Here is a 22,981-nt window from a genome sequence, read left to right as displayed (position 1 = left end):
TGGATCCCCATTTTGCGTAAAGTGAACTACAAAGTGAACAGTGGTTTCACCCAGCACTGACTGGTCCCACATCTGTGAATAATGGGACCATAGAATTATAATCTAGTGATGTGCAGAGGTTTGGAGGTGTAAGCCATTCAGGCGGTGGAATCAGTATATGAAGGTCTATCTGCCCTGAAAACAATGCTAATCCCTCGAGGACACCGCGATTTTTTGTCTTCTCCACGCATTTCAGACAATCCTAACTTTATTTCCCCCCTCTGCTCTGCCGTTGTGGGCTGCACAGCATTGACGTCACTGCTGTCTTCCCACACTTTGGTGTTCAGGTTCTGGCACTCGGCTCTCAGACTTGGGGGGGATGTTGAGGGAAGCAAGTAGAAAACTATTTAATGTTAATCCTTTCAAGACCGGAGACTTTTCAGTTATTCCTTTTTGTTTTTTCATTTCTGCCTTCCAAGAGCCATAATAATACATTTCTATTTTTCAGCTCAGCTATTTGAGCTCTTGTGTTTTGCGAGACGAGTTGTATTTATTAGTGGTGCCATTTAATGTACCGTATATTTGTACTGAATTTCTTTTTTATAGTATACATGGCGCGAAAAAAATGGCATGTTCTAATTTTATTCCTTGTGCCAGCTCGATTACGGTAATGCCTAATTTATATAGCTCTTTTTTTGATTACTTTCTGTTGCCATTTTCTAACAACCATAGCTTTTTATTTTTGCATGAGTTAAGTGGAAGGCTCTTTTTTTTTTTTCTTGTGGAGTGACCTTTGGTTTTTATTGGTACCATTTTGGGGTAAACAAGACTTTTAGATTGTTTTTTAAGAATTTTTTTTAAAGGAAATGGGAGTGACCCAAAAATTCTGGCATTGCACATTTTTTCCTTACCGTACTAGATAAACAATGCATTATTTTAATTGATTGGACCTTTATGGACATACTGACACCAGATTTTTTTTTTAAATTCTTTTGCTTTCATTTTTTATGCTTATACTAGGAAAAGTTTTGCAATTTTTATCTTTATAATATTTTTACCTTTTTAATACTTAAAATTTATTAGGATACGTTCACACGGTGGAAATTGGTGTGAATTTTTTGCAGTGGAAAATCTGCATCATTCCACATCAAAATCTGCACTGTCAGTGTGGATATTGACATAGATTAACTGATTTTGGTCCAGATCCGCAGCATACGCTCTAATTTTGAAATAAGCTGCAGATCCACACCAAAATGCCCTTTAGTGCACATTTTGACGTCTCCGCAGGGGACTTAAATTTGCAATCATTTGATGACTTATATGACCTATTTATAAGACAAAGGGAGCGATCGTGGCATCTAAATGGTTAATTGCTCTTGATCCCGATCCAAAAAAACTCCATACAAATCTACTGTACGTGTATGGCGGATGTTGCCAAGGGGTTAAAGAGCCACTCTGGGTAAACTTTTAATTTTCTTCCTTGGCTTACTATTGTCCAAGAGTGCATATTAGAAAATTAACCTACTTTTCCATCACTTTGTTGATGAGACATTTGCTCCACCCGGTACCCCATTGTCCCACGTGACATGTGGTATAACTAGCCGAATTCCACATCATTTGTTCTTTGGGCCAAAATTGACCTCCTTTATTCTTCCCTGTGAGAGCCACAATGTGAATCTCATAGTATTGAATAAAGACAGTGAACTCCAGTCTGCTGTAGGATTCAGCATAAGTCATGTCTGGAGACTGGCCTGTAGACTGAACTAGCCGATAAGTAAATAACTGCCCAGAGATGTGGCATTTGCATTCTGGGGAAACGTTAAAAAGTTTCATCAGAGTTGCTCTTTAACCCTTTCCAATCCACTGTCTGACGTCCGAAGACATTATGATTTAAGGCTGTACAACTCCGATGTTGGAAGACGTCCGTCGGGGTTCTCTTACTGTATATTGCCAGCCTCTCTGCTGTCAGAGCCTATTCAATGTGTCACCTCATGTAGTACTGGCTTTAGCCAGCAGATAGCGCTGTTTTATAACAGCAAAAAAAAAAGTAAGCCCCCTAGGAAAACCAGCACACAAATTGGATAGGAAAGGGTTAAACAGTCCGAGTTTGATTTGTTCCAGGAGAGTAATGAACTGCAACAGGCCTGTAATGTTGGTTGCATAATAAGGGTCTGGATTAACTGATTTATGTTCTCCTAATTGACCAAATAGTCAAGTCACCTCATATAACTGCAGTTGTGTTTTTAGGCTTAAACAGGGTTGATTTGATGTGGATTCCGCAAATTCCTTAAATGACTGTACAATGCTAATGAACAGAGTTTCAATAACCTCTGCTGTCTCCGAACTCAGCAACACAATGCATTAAAGGCCCCTTCACACACGCATCAGGCACGGATAGTCACGTAAACGTTTATTTGTCCATGCCTGCACTCAGCTGATGAACAAGCAAATGCTCATTCGTCGGCTGATTAGACTTTTTAAGGCTCTGTTACGTGGGCCAATTCTCTGCCCGTTCTGTGCCAATCGCCTACTGTTACTGTTATTTACTTGCGCAGAGGATCCCGACTATCGGGACAAACAATCGTTAAAGCTATGTTCCCGCCTCAAAATTTTCTGCCGCGTTTCTGCACACAGATTTAGCTCTGTCAGTGGGAAGAATCCATATGCGGAATTCCACTGCATTTTTGCACGGATCCCCATCAAGAAGTGTCACGTCGCTTCTTTATGCGTAAATGCGTTGGAATTCCACGTGCAAATTTTGCCCATTGTCAGGGCTAAATCCGAATGTGGATCGGCAGCAGAATAGTCATAGATTTCTTCTGTTGTTCTACAGGCAGACTTCACAGCTGATTTTGCCATGTGAGCGTAGCCTAAAATGATTGTTCTTCCCCTTAAAGGGTGCATTGATTGGCAGCTCATGTCCTGACTGTCGAGCAATCGTTTTTAGGGCCACGTTAAAGATCTGATCAGCTGATGAGCAAGCTGATCATTCTTCGGTTTGTTGTGGGCACATTCACTTAGGCCAATAGTTAGGCAAACGAACTGTCATGCCATCATCAACCCTGTGAAGAGGCTTTTATGTGGACATATGGGAAAAAAAGCTCTGGTACCGCGTTAGCCAGTAGAGGAATGTGTGATTGTTCTCAGTAACAGAAACCAAGTCATCTTGTAGATATGATACCTTTTAATGGCTAGCAAAAATACATGATGTTACAGCAAGCTTTCGGACCTCTCAGGGTCTTTCCTCAGTCATAATGGAACAGATCTGTACAAATGGCCAGATATGAAAAGGCACAGTCATAGCGAGACCAATTTGCACTTAAAACAATACCAGACAAGCTGAGCAGAGAAGTAAATACTTAATTAGTCCACTGGTACGGAATGTGACAGTTTAATGATCTCTAAATTGGTGTAAGGGGGTCACAGGCCTGTGTTATCTCTCCTTCAGACCTGCAAATAAGGAAGATGAAACAATACCTCTGCAGCACCACCTCTTGGATGGCAGCATTCCTTCAAATCAATATATGACTTTTTACCAAGTCTGCAAAACAATGATTGGGAATAATACCCCTTCTGGGTGCTCTCCTTGGGAAGAGACGATGCCATCCCCTGACCCACTCACCCCCCAAGTGTCTCCATACCCCTCTCCCCGGGCGGAAATTCCGTGGCGGGATTTCCCACAGAATTTCCGTCCGTGCCCGCTGCCTTAGGATTGCATTAGATAACACAATCCTAGGCAGACGGACGTGATTTCGCCACGTGAAAACACACGCGGGAAAACAAATCTCAGCATGCTCGATTCCTGTGCGGGTCTCGCAGAGGCCTGAACAGAAATATCAGTGGTGACGGGCCGCTCCTCTCTGAGCATGCGCCGGCTAGGCGGCAGCCGACGCAGAGAGGAGACGCCGGGAGCGGGTGAGCCGCAGGGCTTCTTATAGTCCTTTATTATGAAACATTACTAAAATATAAGAAATAAGAGTTGACACTTTCTACATGTTTTTTTAATTTTTTATAACTTGAAAATTTAATTAAAAAAACAAGTTATTGTAAACATCCAGTTCATTATTGCGAAGAAAGTCAACCACAATATATAGGAGACCGTGAGACTCTATGGAAGTGTCACTAATACATCATGTCCACAGTTGTGGGTTGACTATCATTCGTCCCCATGCTAGCAATATTGTGGATCGGCAGAGGATTGGTAAAGGGCTTTGGCCGAGCAGTTTACAGCAGGTGGTCTACCTTTACGCTCCATGGTTCATATTTATGGGGACCTTGAAAACGTCGGCCTAATTGCTATACTTCCAAATCCTGTTCTGCACTTGAAGTTGCCATTCATCTGTCTTAATTTACTTCTCCTTTGGATTTGCTTCTGGTAACCTGTCCCTATGAGACCATCTTCATAGCTGCTGCAGCCTCGTACGCTGTGACCTCCCTATGTCTACACTTCAAAGCAAGGGTAACATGACAGGAAATCATTGAGCACAATATGCTGTTGCATTGACACTTTCAGCTAGAACGTATTTTTAAACCAGCACTTGTGTGCAGCCTATACAAGAGCTCATCATTGTATTCATGGACATAGATATTTATGGAGGTTCTTGGACCTGGAGTTACATATGAGGAACTACTGGTCAACGGGGCAGATAGATTTTTTTTTTTTCTGGACTGACTATCAGGTTTCCCAGTGATTCATTACTATAGTCAGCCTCCCTGTTGTCTGATATGGCTACTAACTGGAAACTTCAATGAATGGCTGCTTTATTAGAGTTTTTCAGGATTGGAGCTTCATTCTATGCAAATTAGACCCATGACCCTGGCTGCAGTGTACAATCCACATTTAGAATCAATCTCACATGTAGAGAAAAGGGGTCAGAAGAGGATGTCAAGAATCATTCTGATGAACAGGTGGTGCACAGTCAAGTAAATTGCAGCCCAAAACAACGCTGGTGCTCCCACTAACCTGTCTGAATGGGATAATTAATTGTTCTTTAGCACGGAGGGGCTCAATCACATGGATTGTTCTATTTTCCTATTTTAATGTGGATTTACATTGACCCTGATCAACAGAAAGCGTGCTTGATTTTATGCTGCACTCCGGGGTTACGGGTCTAATTTCCATGCTGGGAAGCTCCAATGGTGGAAGGGTTGGTGACTCTAATAAGGTGGTCATTCAGTGTATGTTCCGCACATCTGAGAGTATATGCTTATGCAGCGGTTGGAGGAGAGATGTGTTTCGCCATACGCCTTCAGATGGCCAGTTTAAGTATTGCATATCTCGAAAGGATTTGAAGTGAGCATTTGTGAAAATACTGGAATATGTAGCTGATATGGGATAATTTGCTGATTGATTGGGTCCCTCACCAATCTCGAGAACTGAGATCCTGTGTCCATCTTTGCCTGTTACTGCAGGGTCACCCCTTGCTGTGACGTGAGACTAAATGGCGTGTTGGCAAACGTGTGGCCCCCACTTCATTGATTACAGTGGGGCTGACAGAAATGTCCAAGCGCTTGCCACTCAGCTATCTTCGGCAACCCCATTGAATATTAACGGAGCATCAGCACGCTTGCAGACCACCACTTGAATCAGTCTCTTGCTTATTGCAGGTGGTGCAGTAAGCCCACAATGAGGAGGACAGGGGACACAGGACCCCCTTCCTCTGTATACGGATCGGTGAGACCCCCACTGATCAGCAAGTTATCCCGTATTCTTTAAAGATGCACAACAAATCTTTGAACAGTACGTGACAGGAATTGACCTGCTGTGGATTTAATAATCCGCATTGCAGGTTAATTTCCGTGCCAGAAATTTAAAGGGCGGGTAGGTGTGTGATGAGGCCCCTATGAGGTGAGTGATTTGCAGGAATGCTGCCATCCAATAGGTGGCGCTGCAGAGATATTGTTCCATCTTCCTTATTTACATATATCTCCCAGAGGAGCATGCACGGCCTTAGAAGTCTCCTCACTCACCTCCCAGGTGTCTCCACATACCTAGGTGCTCTCCTTAATGAGATATGATACCATTCCTGAGCCACATCATTGGCATCTCATAGCCAAGCCAGAAAAGTACTACACACTGATGAGGGGCAAAAACCCCGAAACAGCTGTCTGTGTATGGTTTTCTGGCTTGTGGCCAATTCCCAGTCATTATTATAAAGACTTGTTTAAAGGATCTGACATTGATTTGCAGGATTGCTGCCATCCAACAGGTGGCGCAGCAGAGGTATTATTCCATTTTTCTTAGACCTGTTGTGGCTGATCTTTCTTAAAGTCTTATCTACTTTTCCGCTACTGAATTCCTCTGTGACTTTTCTGGTACAAATCTACATGAAAAATCTGCAGCATTTCTTTTCCTGTCTACCCATGGTCCCTCTACACGCAATGCTAAAATCAAGATAACATTAATTGTTTTAGTTGGAAGTGATTGTGTCGCTATCAATAGATGAGGCTTGCAGATTTCCGGTGGCTTTGCTATCTGATCACCTCCGTGCATCCTACCATGTAGCTGTCACGATATTAATGAAATCTTCCGCATTCAATCCACAATTACCCTTTGTTGCTCAGACTAATAACCCATTACCACCCTAATAGTGTAAAGCAAACTGAAGCTGACACGTACGGTCTGTACCGCCAAGTTTAATCAACCAGAGAGAGCCGCTAACAGGGAAAATTGAGCTGTAAAAACCGTGTGAAGTACGTCCCGCAGCAGCGCCCCCGAATCATTAGTGCACTTCAACTCTACTTTGATGATGACTTTTATAGCTTCAGCTCAATGCTAGGGCATCATTGTCAATAAACTGAAAAGTTTAACACATGGGTATTGAATGAGTGCCAATCCCCAGAGGCCCCTTGAACTTAAAATGCATCCAGTACAACCATGTTTTACATTTCCCGTGGCCATGAGTCTATGTACTACTTAATATATACAGTTCCCGTATTGTACTGTCCACAACCTTCCTATCTATTGTGCATTATTTGGATGCATGCCCCACTATAGAAAACAACAAATCGATAAATCCTCTATCCTAATCAAGAATGTTTAATCGATGCTTTCTAAATGGAAAGTCGAATATAGCAGGGTAGGGGGCTGGTGCGCAGTGTCAGTGCAGTTACAACGACCCTCCGGTCCTGAGAGTGGGGGTTATGTAACCTGGTACCGGGAATGGTTCTATAGACCACTCTTGTATTAAGCGTGTGTGGCAGCTGAGTGAAAAAGCATTTGAGGTATGGTGCGGTGACATCAGTCAGTGATATCCGTACACGGTATATGTTGTGCGTGTTACTCATAGCCCCATCAGCACTAAAGCATAAGACACATGTCTGCAGACGGCCTATGCTTCATTAATCACTTGTCACAGCCAGGCTCCCTTGTAGGCTTTGTGCTGCAGCTCCACAAGATGCCCCAGTGTTCTCCAGCCTCTGCAGGCAGCTGCGCTCCCTAATCCCTTCTGACGCACTTGCTTACGTACGCTATCTTTCCATGGAGGAGACATACTCTCACTCTAGGCTGCTCTCAGCACAAAAAGCAATCTTGACTTCAGACAGATTTAACCTCTACTTCTGCTTTGCCGCTATATTTTTGGAATTTTGTATTAGTTTCCATAAACTGTATTTTTAATATAACAGGATGGATGGATGACCTCAGATTTTAAACATTAGTTCTATTTTTAGTGAAGAATTTAGAGCAACTTTAGAAAAAGTTGTGGAGAATTACTTAAATCACAATTCCCTGCTTCAACTACACTACCAAAAGTAATTGGATACCTGAAGAAGAATCATAAGTAGTGTTTATTTCCATAGGTTAATACTTAGTGGGGCTCCTTTGACATTGGTTACTCTCCGTGGTATACCTTCTACTAACATCTGATATACTTTAGCTGGTATTTCCCTCCATTCATCCTGCAAATGTTTGATAAGTTCTCTTAAGGAAGATGGACGTTCGTATTTCTTGACCCAATGTTCCAGTTCATCCTAAAGCTGTTCAGTAGGGTTCTGGTCAGGACTCTGTGCAGGCCAGTTCAGTCACAGAACATCCATGTCCTCAAAACAATGTAAAATAGCGTTGCATTTGTGAGAAGGCGCAATGTCTTGTTGGAAGGATTGCTGACCATATCCAGAGTATTTCCAAACTGTCGGCAGCACATTGTCTAGAATGTCAAGGTACACCTTCGTGTTTATGGGTTTTGCCACTACAGACCGAGAGCATGCCATCCTCAGACCATAAAGGAACCTTTGCTGTACTTGACTATTGGCACAACCCACGCAGTCAGATCGCGTACCCTGGGCATCCTCTACACCCAGGTACATCCTTCTGATTTGAAGATGAAGTAGTGTGATGTGTCACTCCATAGAACTGTTTAACTGTCCTATGATAGCACTCCTTGCAACATTGTAGACAGGATGATGCATCTTCTTTGAAAGAACTCGCCATCTGTTTGCAGGATGGATGGAGGGAAATACCAGCTGACATTAGTACGAGAGTTCTGAATTCTCTCTGCTTACTGTCCTAACCTTTTAGTATAATACAGAAGGAATTTATAGCAGGGTATGTTCTTTCTATGCAGTTTAGAGACCGCAGTACTGTGATTGCTAGCAGCCTGTGTCTACAGTACAGTGTGAGAGCACAGACTGCCATTAACTGTGCTGTATTCTGTCGGTAGTTACAAGCCATTTTTTTCCCCTCTGCATGTGTTTTTGCATTCATCCTGGTAGTAATCTATATATATAAAGACGAAAGCCCTCACTGACTGACTGACTGACTGACTCGCCAAAAGTTCTCCAACTTCCCAATGTCGTAGAAACATGAAATTTGGCACAAGCATAGATTATCTCCAAAATAGGAAAAGTAATTGGGTCCCAACTCGATTATTCAATTCTAGTGCAAAAGAATTGGCGTCGAAATTTTACGTACATAATCTAAATCTCTCACTTCCCAATGTCATAGAAACTCGAAATTTTGCAGGAGCATTGATTATGTCATAAATAGGAAAAGCTAATGGGTCCCAACTCGATTATTCAATTCTATGGGCAAAAGAATTAGCGTCCAAAGTTTACGTACGGAATGTAATTTTCTCACTTTCCGGTGTCATAGAAACGTGAAATTTGGCACGAGCATTGATTGTGTCAAAAATAGAAAAAGTTAATGGGTCCCAACTTGATTATTCAATTCTAGCGCAAAAGAATTAGCGTGAAAAAATTTTACGTACATAATCTAAATCTCTCACTTCCCAATGTCATAGAAACTTAAAATTTGGCAGGGCATTGATTATGTCATAAATAGGAAAAGTTAATGGGTCCCAACTCGATTATTCAATTCTAAGCGCAAAAGAATTAGCGTCCAAATTTTACGTATGAAATCTAATTCTCTCACTTCCTGATGTCATTTTATATAAAGGAAATGTTGCATGGTTACCTCCCGTGGTGTTTCCTGGGTAACGCAGAGAACTATGCAAAATGGTAAACATATGTTTTTCCGGTATCTCTAAAGTAACCACGACTTCATAAGATTTTCCGTGTGAACACCAGATAAACACCAGTACCAAATTAACTCGGGCGAAGCCGGGTATATCAGCTAGTGTAACATATGGGAGCTGCCATTTATGTAATTCCCGTGTATAAAGTAGCTTCATACTAGAGCATTATTTTAAGGAGTGAAATCATCTCTGTCCTAATTTAACAATTGTTCAGAGCCCTGTTTGGCGCAGAGTGTTAAGGCAGCTGAAATGCAGTCCTAAACTCTCGCTCACGACCTGAAGGTTGTGGGTTCAATCCCCACATCGTTCAGGTAGCCAGCTCAAGGTTGACTCAGCCTTCCATCTTTCTGAGGTCGGTAAAATGAGTACCCAGCTTGCTGAGGGGTAAAAGATAACTGGGGAAGGCAATGACAAACCACCCCACAAAAGCAGTCTGCCAAGAAATGTCATGATGGAATGTCACTCTGTATTCACTTCATATGGGTATGTTAGATATTGTCAACTTCAATTACACCTTATTTTATTGTAATTGTATCCACGAAACAGTAGTTAGGGGTAGATTTCCAGGGTCTGTCTTGAAATAAAAAAATAATAAGCACATTTTTGCCATAAATGCCTCCATTATAGATGACTCTAATAAACTACAATGGAGAGAGCCATAGACATGCGAGCCCACCTCTCCTTTTCCCTTGGGAAAAAGTCAGCAGATCTACTCTTTGAAGAGGCTGCGGAGATGTCACATTCATTCATCATGTAGCTTATGTGTAGCTCAGTTTCATTCAAGTGAATGGGATTGAGCGTCTAAGGGTCCTTTTACAAGGGGTAAATTAATTGCTGGAACGAGCAAGCGGTGACCAAGTCGTTGGCTTTCAAATGACCTTGGTTTACATTTTTTATTTTTTTCATTAGAACTCGATCAGTTCATCATTGTTCTGTCTGGGATCCCAGGGAATGGTCTGCGAACGACTGAACGATCGCCTTTCACATGAAACAACTGGCAGACAAGGAACGTTGATTCTTATCTCAGCATAAAATGGACTACAAACGATACGCGAACAAATTATTTTTTAATCAATGGCCATGTTTACACTAGAAGATTATCGTTCATTTTCACACAATTCAACTATTATATCAACAGTTATCGTTCCATTTGAAAGGGCCATAATAAGTTAGGCCCGGCCGATATGCAATGAATAGCGCTGTGCCTGGTGTGCTGTGAAAAGGCTTGCAACACTCACTTGCACTCTTCAAGCCGCTGATTGGCAGCACTCCCCCAACCGGTCTACTATCGATAGGTCATCAGTATCCTAGTCCCGGCGAACCCCTTTAAAATAGAATTTGTAGTAGATTCCCACGTTTCTACTTATATTATACCAGTCACACAGTGCCTACCCCACCCACAATAGTGCCAGTCTGATAGTTGGGAGCTGCACCACATGTTCTGCACCTTTGCTTCGTACAGTTATGAAAAAATAAAAAAAATATCATTCTAAAGCGCAAAGATGACATTCAGTATTCACATATTTCACTGTAACCTTTCTGTACCATTTACTAAACTGGAATATACCCTACTATGATGAAGAATAATGGGTGATTCTGGTGCCCATTAAATATGTCCATCATGTCAGCCTTCACATGGCCATCTTTTGTCACAACAGTGAATACTTATGGCTTCAATTGTCCATGTGTCAGCTGGCTACTCTTTTACGCTTCCTAACACTCTGTACACGCTGCAGCCCCACTCAGCCAAAGTGCCGATCCAGTATGGACAGTGACATCACGTACCTCAAATTGATGCTTAGATCTACAGGTTGATGTATGACAATGCTACTAGAGATTAGAGAAAGCAATATATATCGCTTTCTCTAATCTCTAGTTGATAGCTCGTATAGGTAGTGGTTTCTCGTCTTCCTGAACTTTTGGGATCTTGGTCCATCCTGTTTTGTCTTCCATGATAAATTACATTTAAACCCTTTAGATCATTCTCCATCCACATTGAATTGAATAATGCTGGTTGAACTATGTAGGGTGAGATCTTTAATGATCCGTGGTGTTATCTGCCGTCGCCCTTGCGCTGCTTCCCATGCCATCATTAATTTGCACTTAGGACTAGACTCGAACCTGGTATCTAACTCTACTACATACAGCTAAACTGATGAAGGGGTTCTTTATCCCAAAACACGTTTTTATTTGCTGGTTGTCGAATTGACGAATAAAGGAGAAGTTGGATCTAATCTCATCTGGTACTTTGGAAGGCCGCTCTGTAGCACCAGTGGTGTATTTTATATTTCCGAATTCTTTTCTCGGTATCATTTCTTGTACATTTAGGCCAAACGTAGCGAATTTAAATGCGATTTACTGGTCTGAAGCCGTACAGCATAGGAAAGGTTAATAATGAAGGCGATTCGGCAGGCACGACAGCCCAACCTGATCCTCTGGGGGTTTCCTAGAGCTCAATTGACGTCAGGTCCTGTACAGTCAGAGATGAGCTCCTGATACATAGAGATGGTAATTGAATTAGAGAGCAGCCACCTAATTACACCAAGTAGACACTTCATTGTCAGGAACCATTTCATTACAGATAAGGCGAGAGCTCGGATTTCAGCATATCATGGAGCAGACGTTTCTGCTCCCGGCTATGACACACTCTTCCCTTGCGTAATTGGTCTCATGAGATGCAGCTACTCCAAACCATCCCTGATACGAACTGTAGCTATAGACATTACTGGGAATATATCAATTTTCCTTCACCTTATACCTATGGTTGTAGTATGCTATATTTTGAGGGTAACATAAGGTTAATGACTTTATTTACTAACTATTACCGTGTTTCCTCGAAAATAAGACAGTGTCTTATATTAATTTTTGTTCAAAAAGGTTTAACTTTTTTACATGTATAGCTGCCTAGACACTATTTAAATTGACTATCTTAATTAACTGTTAGAAGGGCTTAATTTTGGAGTAGGGCTTATATTTCAAGCATCCTCAAAAAGCCTGAAAAATCATTTTGCATCCTCAAAAATTCTGGAAAATCATGCTAGGTCTTATTTTCAGGGTATGTCTTATTTTCAGGGAAACAGGATAATTGATAACAAACAAAATTGATAGTTCTCCGATTGGAACTAAAGCTTTACAGAAAGCACAATGGGCCTTATGAATCGGCTAGTGAATGTGATCAGATATTTAACAGTATTAGCCTGTTCTATGATTATAAGGAGATGAAAATAAGGTTAAAGAAATCATGCACAAGTTTTCAAAAAGGCGGTATTGGAAGCATCCCAACTGGACAACCCCCTCTCCTTGAGCAGGTTACCTCAAAGATTATCCAAAAGCACACAAAAAAGAGGGCTACACAATTTAACACAGCATAGATTCAAAGTCTTGTTCCTTGACAGGAGTTGACGGTGTATGGGAATAGAGCTCCGATTTGGTAATGGGTATACAAACTCCAGGATTGAGTAATGGTTTTTCCAGCTCTCATCTTCAGGGTTAGTTAAAAATAAAAAAAACTTTGTTCATTCAAGATAAAACGCAAGTGTACATCTTAAAAAGACTTTTGCAAATCAAACCGGCTAGCCACTCCTTACTCATAGCTATGATGTCTATACTGATAACTATGAGTAAGAACCAGCAAGATGGAGAGCGGTCTGCAAATCATGTCCTATGAAGAACAGTTAAAGGATCTGGGATTGTTTAGCTTGCAAAAAAGAAGGCTGAGAGGAGACTTAAAGGAGATGTCTCACGCCGAAACGGGTTTTTTGTTTTTTTTTAATAGGCCCCCCGTTCGGCGCGAGACAAACCCGATGCAGACGTTTAAAAAAAAAACAACATATAGTACTTACCCGAATCCCCGCGGTCCGGCGTCTTCATACTCACCTTGTGAAGATGGCCGCCGGGATCTTCACCCTCGGTGGACCGCAGGGCTTCTGTGCGGTCCATTGCCGATTCCAGCCTCCTGATTGGCTGGAATCGGCACGGCACGTGACGGGGCGGAGCTACACGGAGCCGGCATCCTGCACGAGCGGCCCCATTGAGAAAACAAGAAGACCGGACTGCGCAAGCGCGTCTAAAATCGCCAGAAGAGGCGATTTTAGACGGATCCATGGAGACGGGGACGCTAGCAACGGAACAGGTAAGTGAAATAACTTCTGTATGGCTCATAATTAATGCACGATGTATATTACAAAGTGCATTAATATGGCCATACAGAAGTGTATAGACCCACTTGCTTTCATGAGACATCTCCTTTAATACCTGTCTACAAATATCTGAGGGGTTGTCACAGTGCAGAGGGATCAGCCCTATTCTCATTTGTACAAGGAAAGACTAGAAGCAATGCATGAAACTGAAAGGGAGGAGACACAGATTAGATATTAGAAAAAACTTTCTGACAGTGAGGGTGATCAATGAGTGGAACAGGTTACCACCGGAGGTGGTGAGTTCTGCTTCAATGGAAGTGTTCAAACAAAGGCTGGACAGATATCTGGGATGATTTAGTGAATCCTGCACTGAGCAGGGGGTTGGACCAGATGACCCGGGAGGTCCCTTCCAACTCCACCATTCTATAATTCTATGATAGTTGGTTCGAAACACGTAAGTGTCTTTATAAGATGTACAACTTTCATTTTAACGTGAGTGAATGAAGTTTTTTTGTTTGACTTTTCCTGAAGGTAAGGGCCTGAAAAACTCCGTCCTGGAGTTTGTGTACCCGTTAAAGACACAGAGCCATATTTCAAGTGAAATAATCGCATAAACTCCAGGATCAAGCAAAAGATTTTTCAGCCCTGAAAAGTTAAAAGCAAAAATGTTTTTTACTCAAATTAAAATGCAAGTGTACATCGTAGAAAAACACATGTTTCAAACCAAGCAGCTGGTTCTTACCTCTAAGTTTAAGATGTCTATACTCATAGTTATGAGTTAGAACCAGCTGATTGGTTCGAAACGTAAGCATCTTTCCAAGTTGTACACTTGCCTTTTTAACATGAGTGAATAAAGTTTTTGTAACCTTTTCTAAAGATAATTCTGGAAAAACTTTTGCTGTACCCCAAAGATTGTGATGGCCCTGGATGCTGAATCCATAAGTGATCAGCTTTTATTGCCTGAAGAAGTTATTCACTGCAGGGAGGAAATGTAATATTACACATCGTTCAAGTATCTGGCAGTTTGGTAGTTCCGCTTTGCAGCACCTCACCACACAGGCTTATGGAAGGGGATACTACGTGGGGGACCTGCAAAATAAGGACCATATGCTCAATGGTCACAGCTGAAGACAACCGCCCAAAACACTGGTCTTCAAGAAGTGTGGACCTCTCATGGAAGATGCTTAGTAACATTCATGAAATATATGGGGTAGATGAGCGATCACAAAAAATAAGGACTAGATCAGGGGTGATCTTTTGGAAAAGTTACATTGTAAACTTTTATGTCTCCAAGAATGTGTTTTATTTATGAAAAGCTCTTTTACGTTGTCACATACCATTTTTGCTGGTTTTGTTAGATAGGTAATAAATGCTTCTGGTTGGAATATACATTTTTGCTAATACATATTGCAGTACCACTTGTCCCAGGTTTTTATTCTACCTTACCTTATCTGTCCAGTTTCATTACTTAATATCACATTAAAGAGTACCTAACCTTTCAGATGACTTTTCCGAATAATCTCCCATGGGAAATCAATATATCTGGCCATAATATGGCATGTATTCTGTATTTTCCCCATTTTCCCCTCTCCACAGGGTTTACATCTGATTCTTGGTCCTTTCTCAAAACTGGTGGAAGCAGCCTGTGTTGTGTTCTATAGACTGTGCACAGAGAACTGTATATTCTAGCCTTTGTAACATACATAGAGAAATATTATCATGGAGGGCAGTGTACAGCAATACTGAGCAGTGGAGAGGTTGCTAAAACACAGTAAACAGTTCCTTACTATTAGCTGCAGTGTCTGTGTGAGTTTCTCGTCTTCCCTCTCTCCACTCATCTGCTCTCTGTACATGTGAATGAACACTGTGATTCATCTCATCCCCGTCGTCCACATCCTGTTCTGCCATCATTCCATCCCCAGTGACACACTGAATAGCAGGTAGTAAACAGCAAGTTAGGTGGAAGGTGCTAGCACTTCTAGAGTGATTTTTCACTACAAAAAATAATCTTAGGTCAATAAAGCAAATAGCAGTTTTGCTAGTTATCATGTAAGCGCTAGTTGTTTGAAAACTTAGTGGCCATTTAACACTTTTTTTTCTTTTTTTTTTTTCAGGTCTTCCAAACTGTTTCGAGCATTTTATGTTCCATTTGTATCCAGTTGGCACACAACATACTCTAATTACACTATTCTGAAGGCCCGTCGGCCCAAACAGATTAAGAAGAAGAACTTGGGATAAGTAAAGACCTTGTATTAAAAACGCAAACCTAATTTGGTCTTTCTGTTGGGTCGCCTGACATTCTCCTGTTATGGTCAGAGGGGCCTTTCTTGGAAGATGTTTTTTGCAGTATGTCCGAAGTCCTCTTTCTGACTGTATAGAGGAGTCTTATAGTATTTTCTGGTCAACTCTGCTTTTACTATGACCAATGCAAACAAGTGATACAGAGTTGTGAATTACAGTGTCATCGACAGGGATTGGCTTTATGAAGCCTGTTATGATGGGTATTTCCATTGAGGATTCAGATATGTGTGTGTATATATGATAAATTTCATGTATTCTGTGGTGTGTCCATTGATTGCGCTATTTTTTAGTATCCAACGGTGTAAAGTAGAGAGCTCTAGTATTATACTGGAGTTCGGTTATTCTCATTCTCTTTGTGTTATGGTTAGAAAGTATAGTCTATCATTACAGACGTATGGAAGATCTTCACTGCCAGTCCAAACTAGAAATCCTTTTCATCCTATTAGGCATAAAACGGTGCGATCACTTAGGGTGCTTTTACACTGAACGATCTGTTGGGCAACAGATGCCTGATAGGCCGTCCCAGTGATAATCGTCCTTGTGCTTTTATATAGGAATGAGCATCACTGACTGAATGGAGGAGTAGCGGGCCGGGGATCTTCTGGCCCACCCACTTTCATTCACTGTAAGCAGGCAGTTCATAAGTGAGCGTCTGCCCGTTCACACGGAACGATACGTCGTCCAGTTTTCTGCATGCAGAAACTGAAGGAGGAGTGAAAGACTTCTGGTTCAGTCGGTGGATGTATTTACATCAAACGATTAGCGTTCAGATTGTCGCCCTATAGCGAGAATCTAAACTATATTAGATTTGTGTAAAAGCACCTTAAAACCGTGACTGTGTATTATATTATACCAGGATTATCTGCACCGAGAGCATATATGTGTTGGTGCTCTAGAAGAGGTATATGTACTATGTCCAAAAAGTTGATAATCTTTTTTTGGTCCATAGACTTGTTTAGTTTCAAGAATAACTTCCTTCACTTCGTAGCAGAGGGTTGAACTTTGCTATATATGTCATTATAGTATATTGTGAGATACAACTTCTCACATAACTTTTTGTATGGATATTTACTTTTAATTGTATTGTACCACTTTTATTGTCTGGTTGTTTACCCCATTGGATCATATTGTCTCCAAGTAAAATCAGACAAGGATTAGGAGTTGAGTTTCAGTGCAAAGCATATGGACATTGCATGCAACCCAAATGCAATATCCCTTTAGAAAGTGCACTCTTCCATCCTCTGCTTTGTGTCCGTATGTCTCTGTGATACATTTCTTGCTCTGGAACCAAATATGTATAGTATGGTGTTGCGTCACAGTGTGACTCAGACTTTCACATGAACCAATTGGTGGCATCACTCTATAGCACATTATCATGGACAGATACACTATACTATGAAAAGTAATTTGAGACCTTAGCAAGAATCAAAAGTAGTATTTATTTACATAAGGTACCGTAATAGTTTTTGTGGCCTCCTTTGGCCATAATTGCATCGTATACTCTCCGTGGCATACTTTTAACTAAAGTCTGATATAGTTTAACTAGTGTTTCCCTCCATTCATCCTGCAAATGTCTGGCGAGTTCTCTCAAAGTAGATGGACGCTGTTCATATTTCCTGACCTGATGGTCCAGTTCATTCCAGAGATGTTTAATAGGGTTCAAGTCGGGTCTCTGTGCAGGCCTGTCCAACCATGGAATCTCTATATCTTCAAACCATGAGCGTTGGATTTATAATAAGGCACATTGTCTTGTTGGGAGTATTGCTGACCGTTCCCAGAGTATTGCCACATTGTTGGCAGCACATTATTGTCTAGGATGGCAAGGTAGACCTCTGAATTCATAGTTCTTGCCACTACAACCAACGGATTGAGATCATGCCACGTAAAACATCCCCAGACCAAAATAAAACCTCCACCTTACCAAACTGTTGGCACAACAACTCAGACAAAAGGTGTTCTCCGGGCATCTTCCACACCCAAGTACATCCATCTCAATTGAAGATGGAGCAGCACGATTTGTCACTCCATAGAACGTTCTTCTGTTGCTTAACTGTTCTATGATGACACTCCTTGCACCGTTGTAGACATGCTGATGCATCTTCTTTGGAAGAACTTGCCAGATGTTTGCGGGATGAATAGAGGGAAATACTAGCTGTAATTTATCAGGTGTTAGAAAGTATGCCACTGAGAGAATCCAATATCATTAGGGCCAAAGGAGCCTCACAAAGTACTAACATATAGATATGAATACTACTATTGATTCTTGCTCAGGTGTCTAATTACTTTTGGCAGGATAGTGTAAATGCAAGATTGCACTTAAAGACATAGGATTTCTTTCCAGCAGCAATGTGTAAAATAAAGCTGTAAATATCAGTTTATTACAAAATAAGTACATGTATGTATGAGTGCAGGATATATTGAATGCAACCAATAATTGAGGGTTAAAAAGATATTTAAATAGCATAATTGCATAAAAATAGTTGTCTTGTCCGGAAGTACTGGACCGAAATGATCAAAACTATGAATAATTTTCTGGTTGGTTAGCTTAACCCCTTGCAATCCAATTTTGGATTCAGGATTTTCCTAGGGGGCTTTCTCTTTCTGCCATTATATAATGGCACCATCTGCTGGCTAGCGCTAGTACTGCGGTATGGGATATGCTGAAGAGGCCCCCGACAACAGAGTGGCCGGCAATATTTGGTGAGAATACCCTGCTGGACGTCTTCCGACATCGGAGCTGTACAGCCTTTAATCAGAATGTCTTCAGACGTCAGACAGTGGATTGGAAAGGGTTAAAGGCCAGAAAGCTGTAGTAGCAACAGTCAATGTGGTTTCTTTGCTGAGCATCAGAACTTGGGGCTTCTTACAGTACAAGCGGCGGTAGGGACAGAGTTTGTTCCCATAGCTTTCCATCCAAGTCTGATGTAGATATATATGCCTAATTGCCCATATTGGTTCTGGTTGGTTACTGTAGAAATGCATTTTCCTGAATGATTGTCTAGTTGCAACGAAGATTAAAATGATGAAAAATGACCAGGTGAAGGAATGCTTGACCTGTGTTCTGCTGACCTCTAATGATATTAAATCAGCTTAATCAGAAAAGATCTTGAGATCTAAGTGATTTATGAGTAAAGTGGAAAATAGGTGGCCATCTTTATGTAGACTTTTAGATTTGCTTCATGAAGATTCAAATTAATACAAATGTGATAAAACTGGACACTGATTTGTTATACGTATGTCAGAAAATAGAAATTACTTGACATGGTTGGATCTCGACAATAATGTGTGGCACATGTGAAATGACATTCGTGCCAAACACAGTAAGACCATCAACATGGTGGACAATTGTCACTTGAGTAAACTGCTTTTTAGTTGTAATATAGTAAGCACTGTATGAAGATGGCCACTGGTTTACAGGGATTGGCCAGGATTTTACCTGAATGACACGTCGTACATCCATGTGACTGGCCTCAGCAACGATGCTGCCATGTACAGCACGACCTGATAAGGCCACTAATTGGCTGCAGTGGTCACGTGGGTATAGGGCATGTCACCACTGCAGCCAGGTGAACAAAGCCCAGGACCACCAGAACCGCTGCTCTGGAGTGGCTCGGGATTCAGTCGGTAAGTAAAACCACTTTTATCATTTTCCCCACATTTCTTAGTTTTTGAACAACTCAGACAGCCCCTTTTAAAGTGGACATACACATTAATTGAAGGTTAGATGAACTTGACAAACATCTAATGTGTATGGTGGTGTCCCAACTCTCCCTCAAAGGCAGATATCAGAGGACAGAAGGGTCAACCATGTTGGATTTTGACATGCCCAAAACTCTATTTTTTTTATCTCAAAGTAGAAAACTCTCCACCAGAGGTGTCCAGGAGCTACTTATTCCCTTTTTCCTATTGAGAAGACATGTACATTCAGTGAGCCATGAGCATGTATGTACAGGGAGGTCAGGCGGAATAGCTGTCGGTCAAACGAGTGTTCAGGCGACAGCTATTTGTGGTGTCTGGCTAGCTTTAGACTTTGATGAACTGGAAGTTTCTGGAACTACATTTCTAATAACATTGTATGGCATCTCTTTGGCCAGCCAAGCCTAGCCAGACTCTGGTCTGTTGAAAGGATTGGTCAATAGTTTTACACTGAGAAAGAGAAGTATCTCATTCACCATTGGTGAAGTCTTGAGGTCCATGCAGATATTCGCAATAGGGTCACTGTAAGAGATTGAACAGCGATTCCAGCCAAGTGTTTACACACAGTGTTGTCATCTCCATAATCATTAAAAATATGATGTATGTTCCCTTTATAACCCCTTCCTCCTGCAGCCAGTTTTTAGCCTTCATGACCAAGCCCTGTAGCCGAATTTTTCAAATCATGCGCCACTCTATGTGCTAAGAACTTTGGAAGGCTATAACTTATCCAACTAATTCTGAGATTCTTTCTTCTTGTCAAATTGTACATTTTGTGTGTGGCAAATTTTGATAAGATATATCTCGTGTTGTTAAAAGAAAAATCCAAATTTTAGAGAAAATCTTTAAAAAATTATAATTTTTCAAATTTTTAAATTTTCTGCTTCTAAGATGGTCAGACAACACAAAATGGTTAACATTTATCATATTCACATTATGTTGGCATAATTTTTAACTGTTGACTTGAGTTTTGAAGTGACTTTGAGGAATCCATATATTAGAAACCTCTATTAATCACCCCATGTACCCATCAAAGTATTCAAAACTGTATATAGGAAGTTTGTTAGCCCTCTAGGCATTTCATTAGAATTAAAACAAAGTGGAAGTAAAATGTTAGCATTTTTTCTATAGAACAGCAGGAGTTACCAGAGAAACAAAACTCAATATTTCTTACCTCAATTCTGCTGTTTTTAGAAATATCCCTCATGTGACCCTCATGCGTAACATGACTCAAATACAGTCCTCAAAAATGAAGGAACACACTGTGTATTTTGGGGTCTCCCATTTATTAGGACTTTTTTCAGTTGACATTTCAGGTTTGCAGAGGCAAGAACAACCCCTGCCCCACAAAAAAAAGACCCCATTTTGGAAAGTACATCCCTCAAGCAATTTATCAAGGCATATAGTGAGTGTCTCGACCCCACAGGTGTTTTGTAAAACTCGTTAGAAAGTCAAAATTAATTTTTACAGTAATGGGTTGAGCCCTAAATTTTCATTCTCACAAGGGATAGTAGGACAAAAAGCACCCCAGAAATTGCTACCCAATTTCTCCTGTGTACGGTCATACCTCAGATGTGGATGTAAACTGTTGGGCACATGGCAAGAAAGGAACACTGCTTGGCCTTGGAGGACAGATTTTACTGAAACATTTTCGGACGCCATGTCCCATTTGTAGAACCCCTGAGATACCAGTAGTGGGAACTACTCAAAAGTGACTGCGGGCCTTCTTGATATTTATAGTCTATGACTGGTCTGCAGGTGGATAACATAGTTTCATGTCTTCTATTAATCAAAGGGTTCATGTTTACATACCACAATCTCTGAACTACTGATGCTTATTTTTATGTTCACTTAAACAATTAGCATTTTATCGCTAGTCGTTAAGTTGCTTCACCTATTTACATTAAACAATTATCGGGCACACTCTCTCATTACCCTTCAAATATGACCAATCAAATTGGCTTCCACTTGCAGCATTGGTGTTCCAAGAATCTGCTCATTTCTCCAGCTAGCAGTGGGACATCTACCCATCTGTGGCCATCCAATATGCTGAACTCAAGGACCAGATTCATCCTCAAGATGTTCAGAGTCAATCCTTGTTATGTTTGTCTCTTCCCTTGTATGTTGTTTTTTTTCAATAAAAGTTGCACATCGCATTTGTCATCTGAGCCTCTTGTTTCCAAAAATATTGTCGAATTATTTAGTAGTGAAAAACCAAATCAACTGGATTCATTCAGTGGATTGCAGTGGATTTTGACTAATCACAACCAGGTATGGATGAATGAAAAACAGCTCGGATAGGTCATTGACTTATTAGCCGTTAGTAGTCTATACATATTGCGATAACTATGAAAAGTCAAGATGGGAAAATAACTGCAGATCACAAATTCCAGCAATACTCAGAATACAGTATAATTTATATTTGCCATCTAAGGGTCCTTTTACATTGGACGACTGTGGGGTGATTTCGTGCCCGACAGTCATCTCAGCGATAATTGCTCCTGTGCTTCCACACAAGAGGGAGGATTACTCAGTAAATGGAGGCAGAGCAGACCGGGGATCGCTCCGTCCTACCACCTCTATTCACAGTAAACAGGCAGTCGTTCATAAATGAATGACTGCCTGTTTACACAAGCCAATCGTCATTTGATTTTCATGCCTGTAAAAAACTTGGACGAATGAATTCTCGTTCGGCATTCATTTACAGACGGCATTTACACTGAAGATTTACTATTCATATTACCTCGATCCAGCGAGAATCTGAGCACTTATCGTTCAAAGGTCTTCATATTAAGGAGTCTTCTTGGGGAGCTTCTGGAGGTCAGTTGATGCACATCTTCCTGATCTCCTCAACGATCCAGCTGGTGCCTAGGTTTGGCTGCCTGGATCATTGGTTTCGCATTGTTTTGTCTAATCCGAGATTTATTTTAAACACTGGCTTGATAAATAATGTGGACAAGGACAAAACTGCTAATTGTAATCAAATGTGCTTTCATTTTCTTCGGTACAAAGACTTTTTAGAAGCCACTACCAGGATTACTGCACAGTCTATCGCAATTACTTATTCACTGCTCCCCCCATTTACTCTACAATAGGCTGATTTCAATTTACGAAGGAGAAGACTGAAAATACTGTTGTTTTCATTGTATTATCCCCAATGTCTGTCAGTCATTCTCCTCCTCAGTGGCTGTGGAAACCATGGCTGAAGATGATTTCCAACACCTCACATCTAGTTAGCTATAGTGTGATCTTCTTTCACACAAACAGAAAATAAGGTGGTGATAGAAGAAATATGTTTACATTTAGTTCTAAACTTGGTTTGTGTTGACTTCTTTTCAATTAACTGCATAACCAAAAAATCTGTCTGTCTGTCTCATATCTATCTATCTCCTATCT

General features: G+C 41.0%; 1 protein-coding gene across 2 annotated transcripts in view; it reads left to right on the top strand.

The window, feature by feature from the left end:
- ALG9 (ALG9 alpha-1,2-mannosyltransferase) overlaps window positions 1-21,741 on the top strand; it is a 119,931-nt gene extending 98,190 nt beyond the window's left edge. For both annotated transcript variants that reach the window (XM_066606970.1, XM_066606969.1), the window contains exon 15: window positions 15,706-21,741. In XM_066606970.1, the coding sequence (XP_066463067.1) occupies window positions 15,706-15,829 (124 nt within the window). In that variant the 3' untranslated portion in view covers window positions 15,830-21,741. The remainder of the gene's footprint in view (window positions 1-15,705) is intronic.
- Window positions 21,742-22,981: the final 1,240 nt, after the last annotated feature.

The sequence above is a fragment of the Eleutherodactylus coqui genome, chromosome 6 (assembly GCF_035609145.1).
Source record: "Eleutherodactylus coqui strain aEleCoq1 chromosome 6, aEleCoq1.hap1, whole genome shotgun sequence".
In the NCBI taxonomy this organism is placed as follows: domain Eukaryota; kingdom Metazoa; phylum Chordata; class Amphibia; order Anura; family Eleutherodactylidae; genus Eleutherodactylus; species Eleutherodactylus coqui.
The sequence above is the reverse complement of the archived record's forward strand: the minus strand, read 5'-3'. Positions and strand labels throughout refer to the sequence as shown.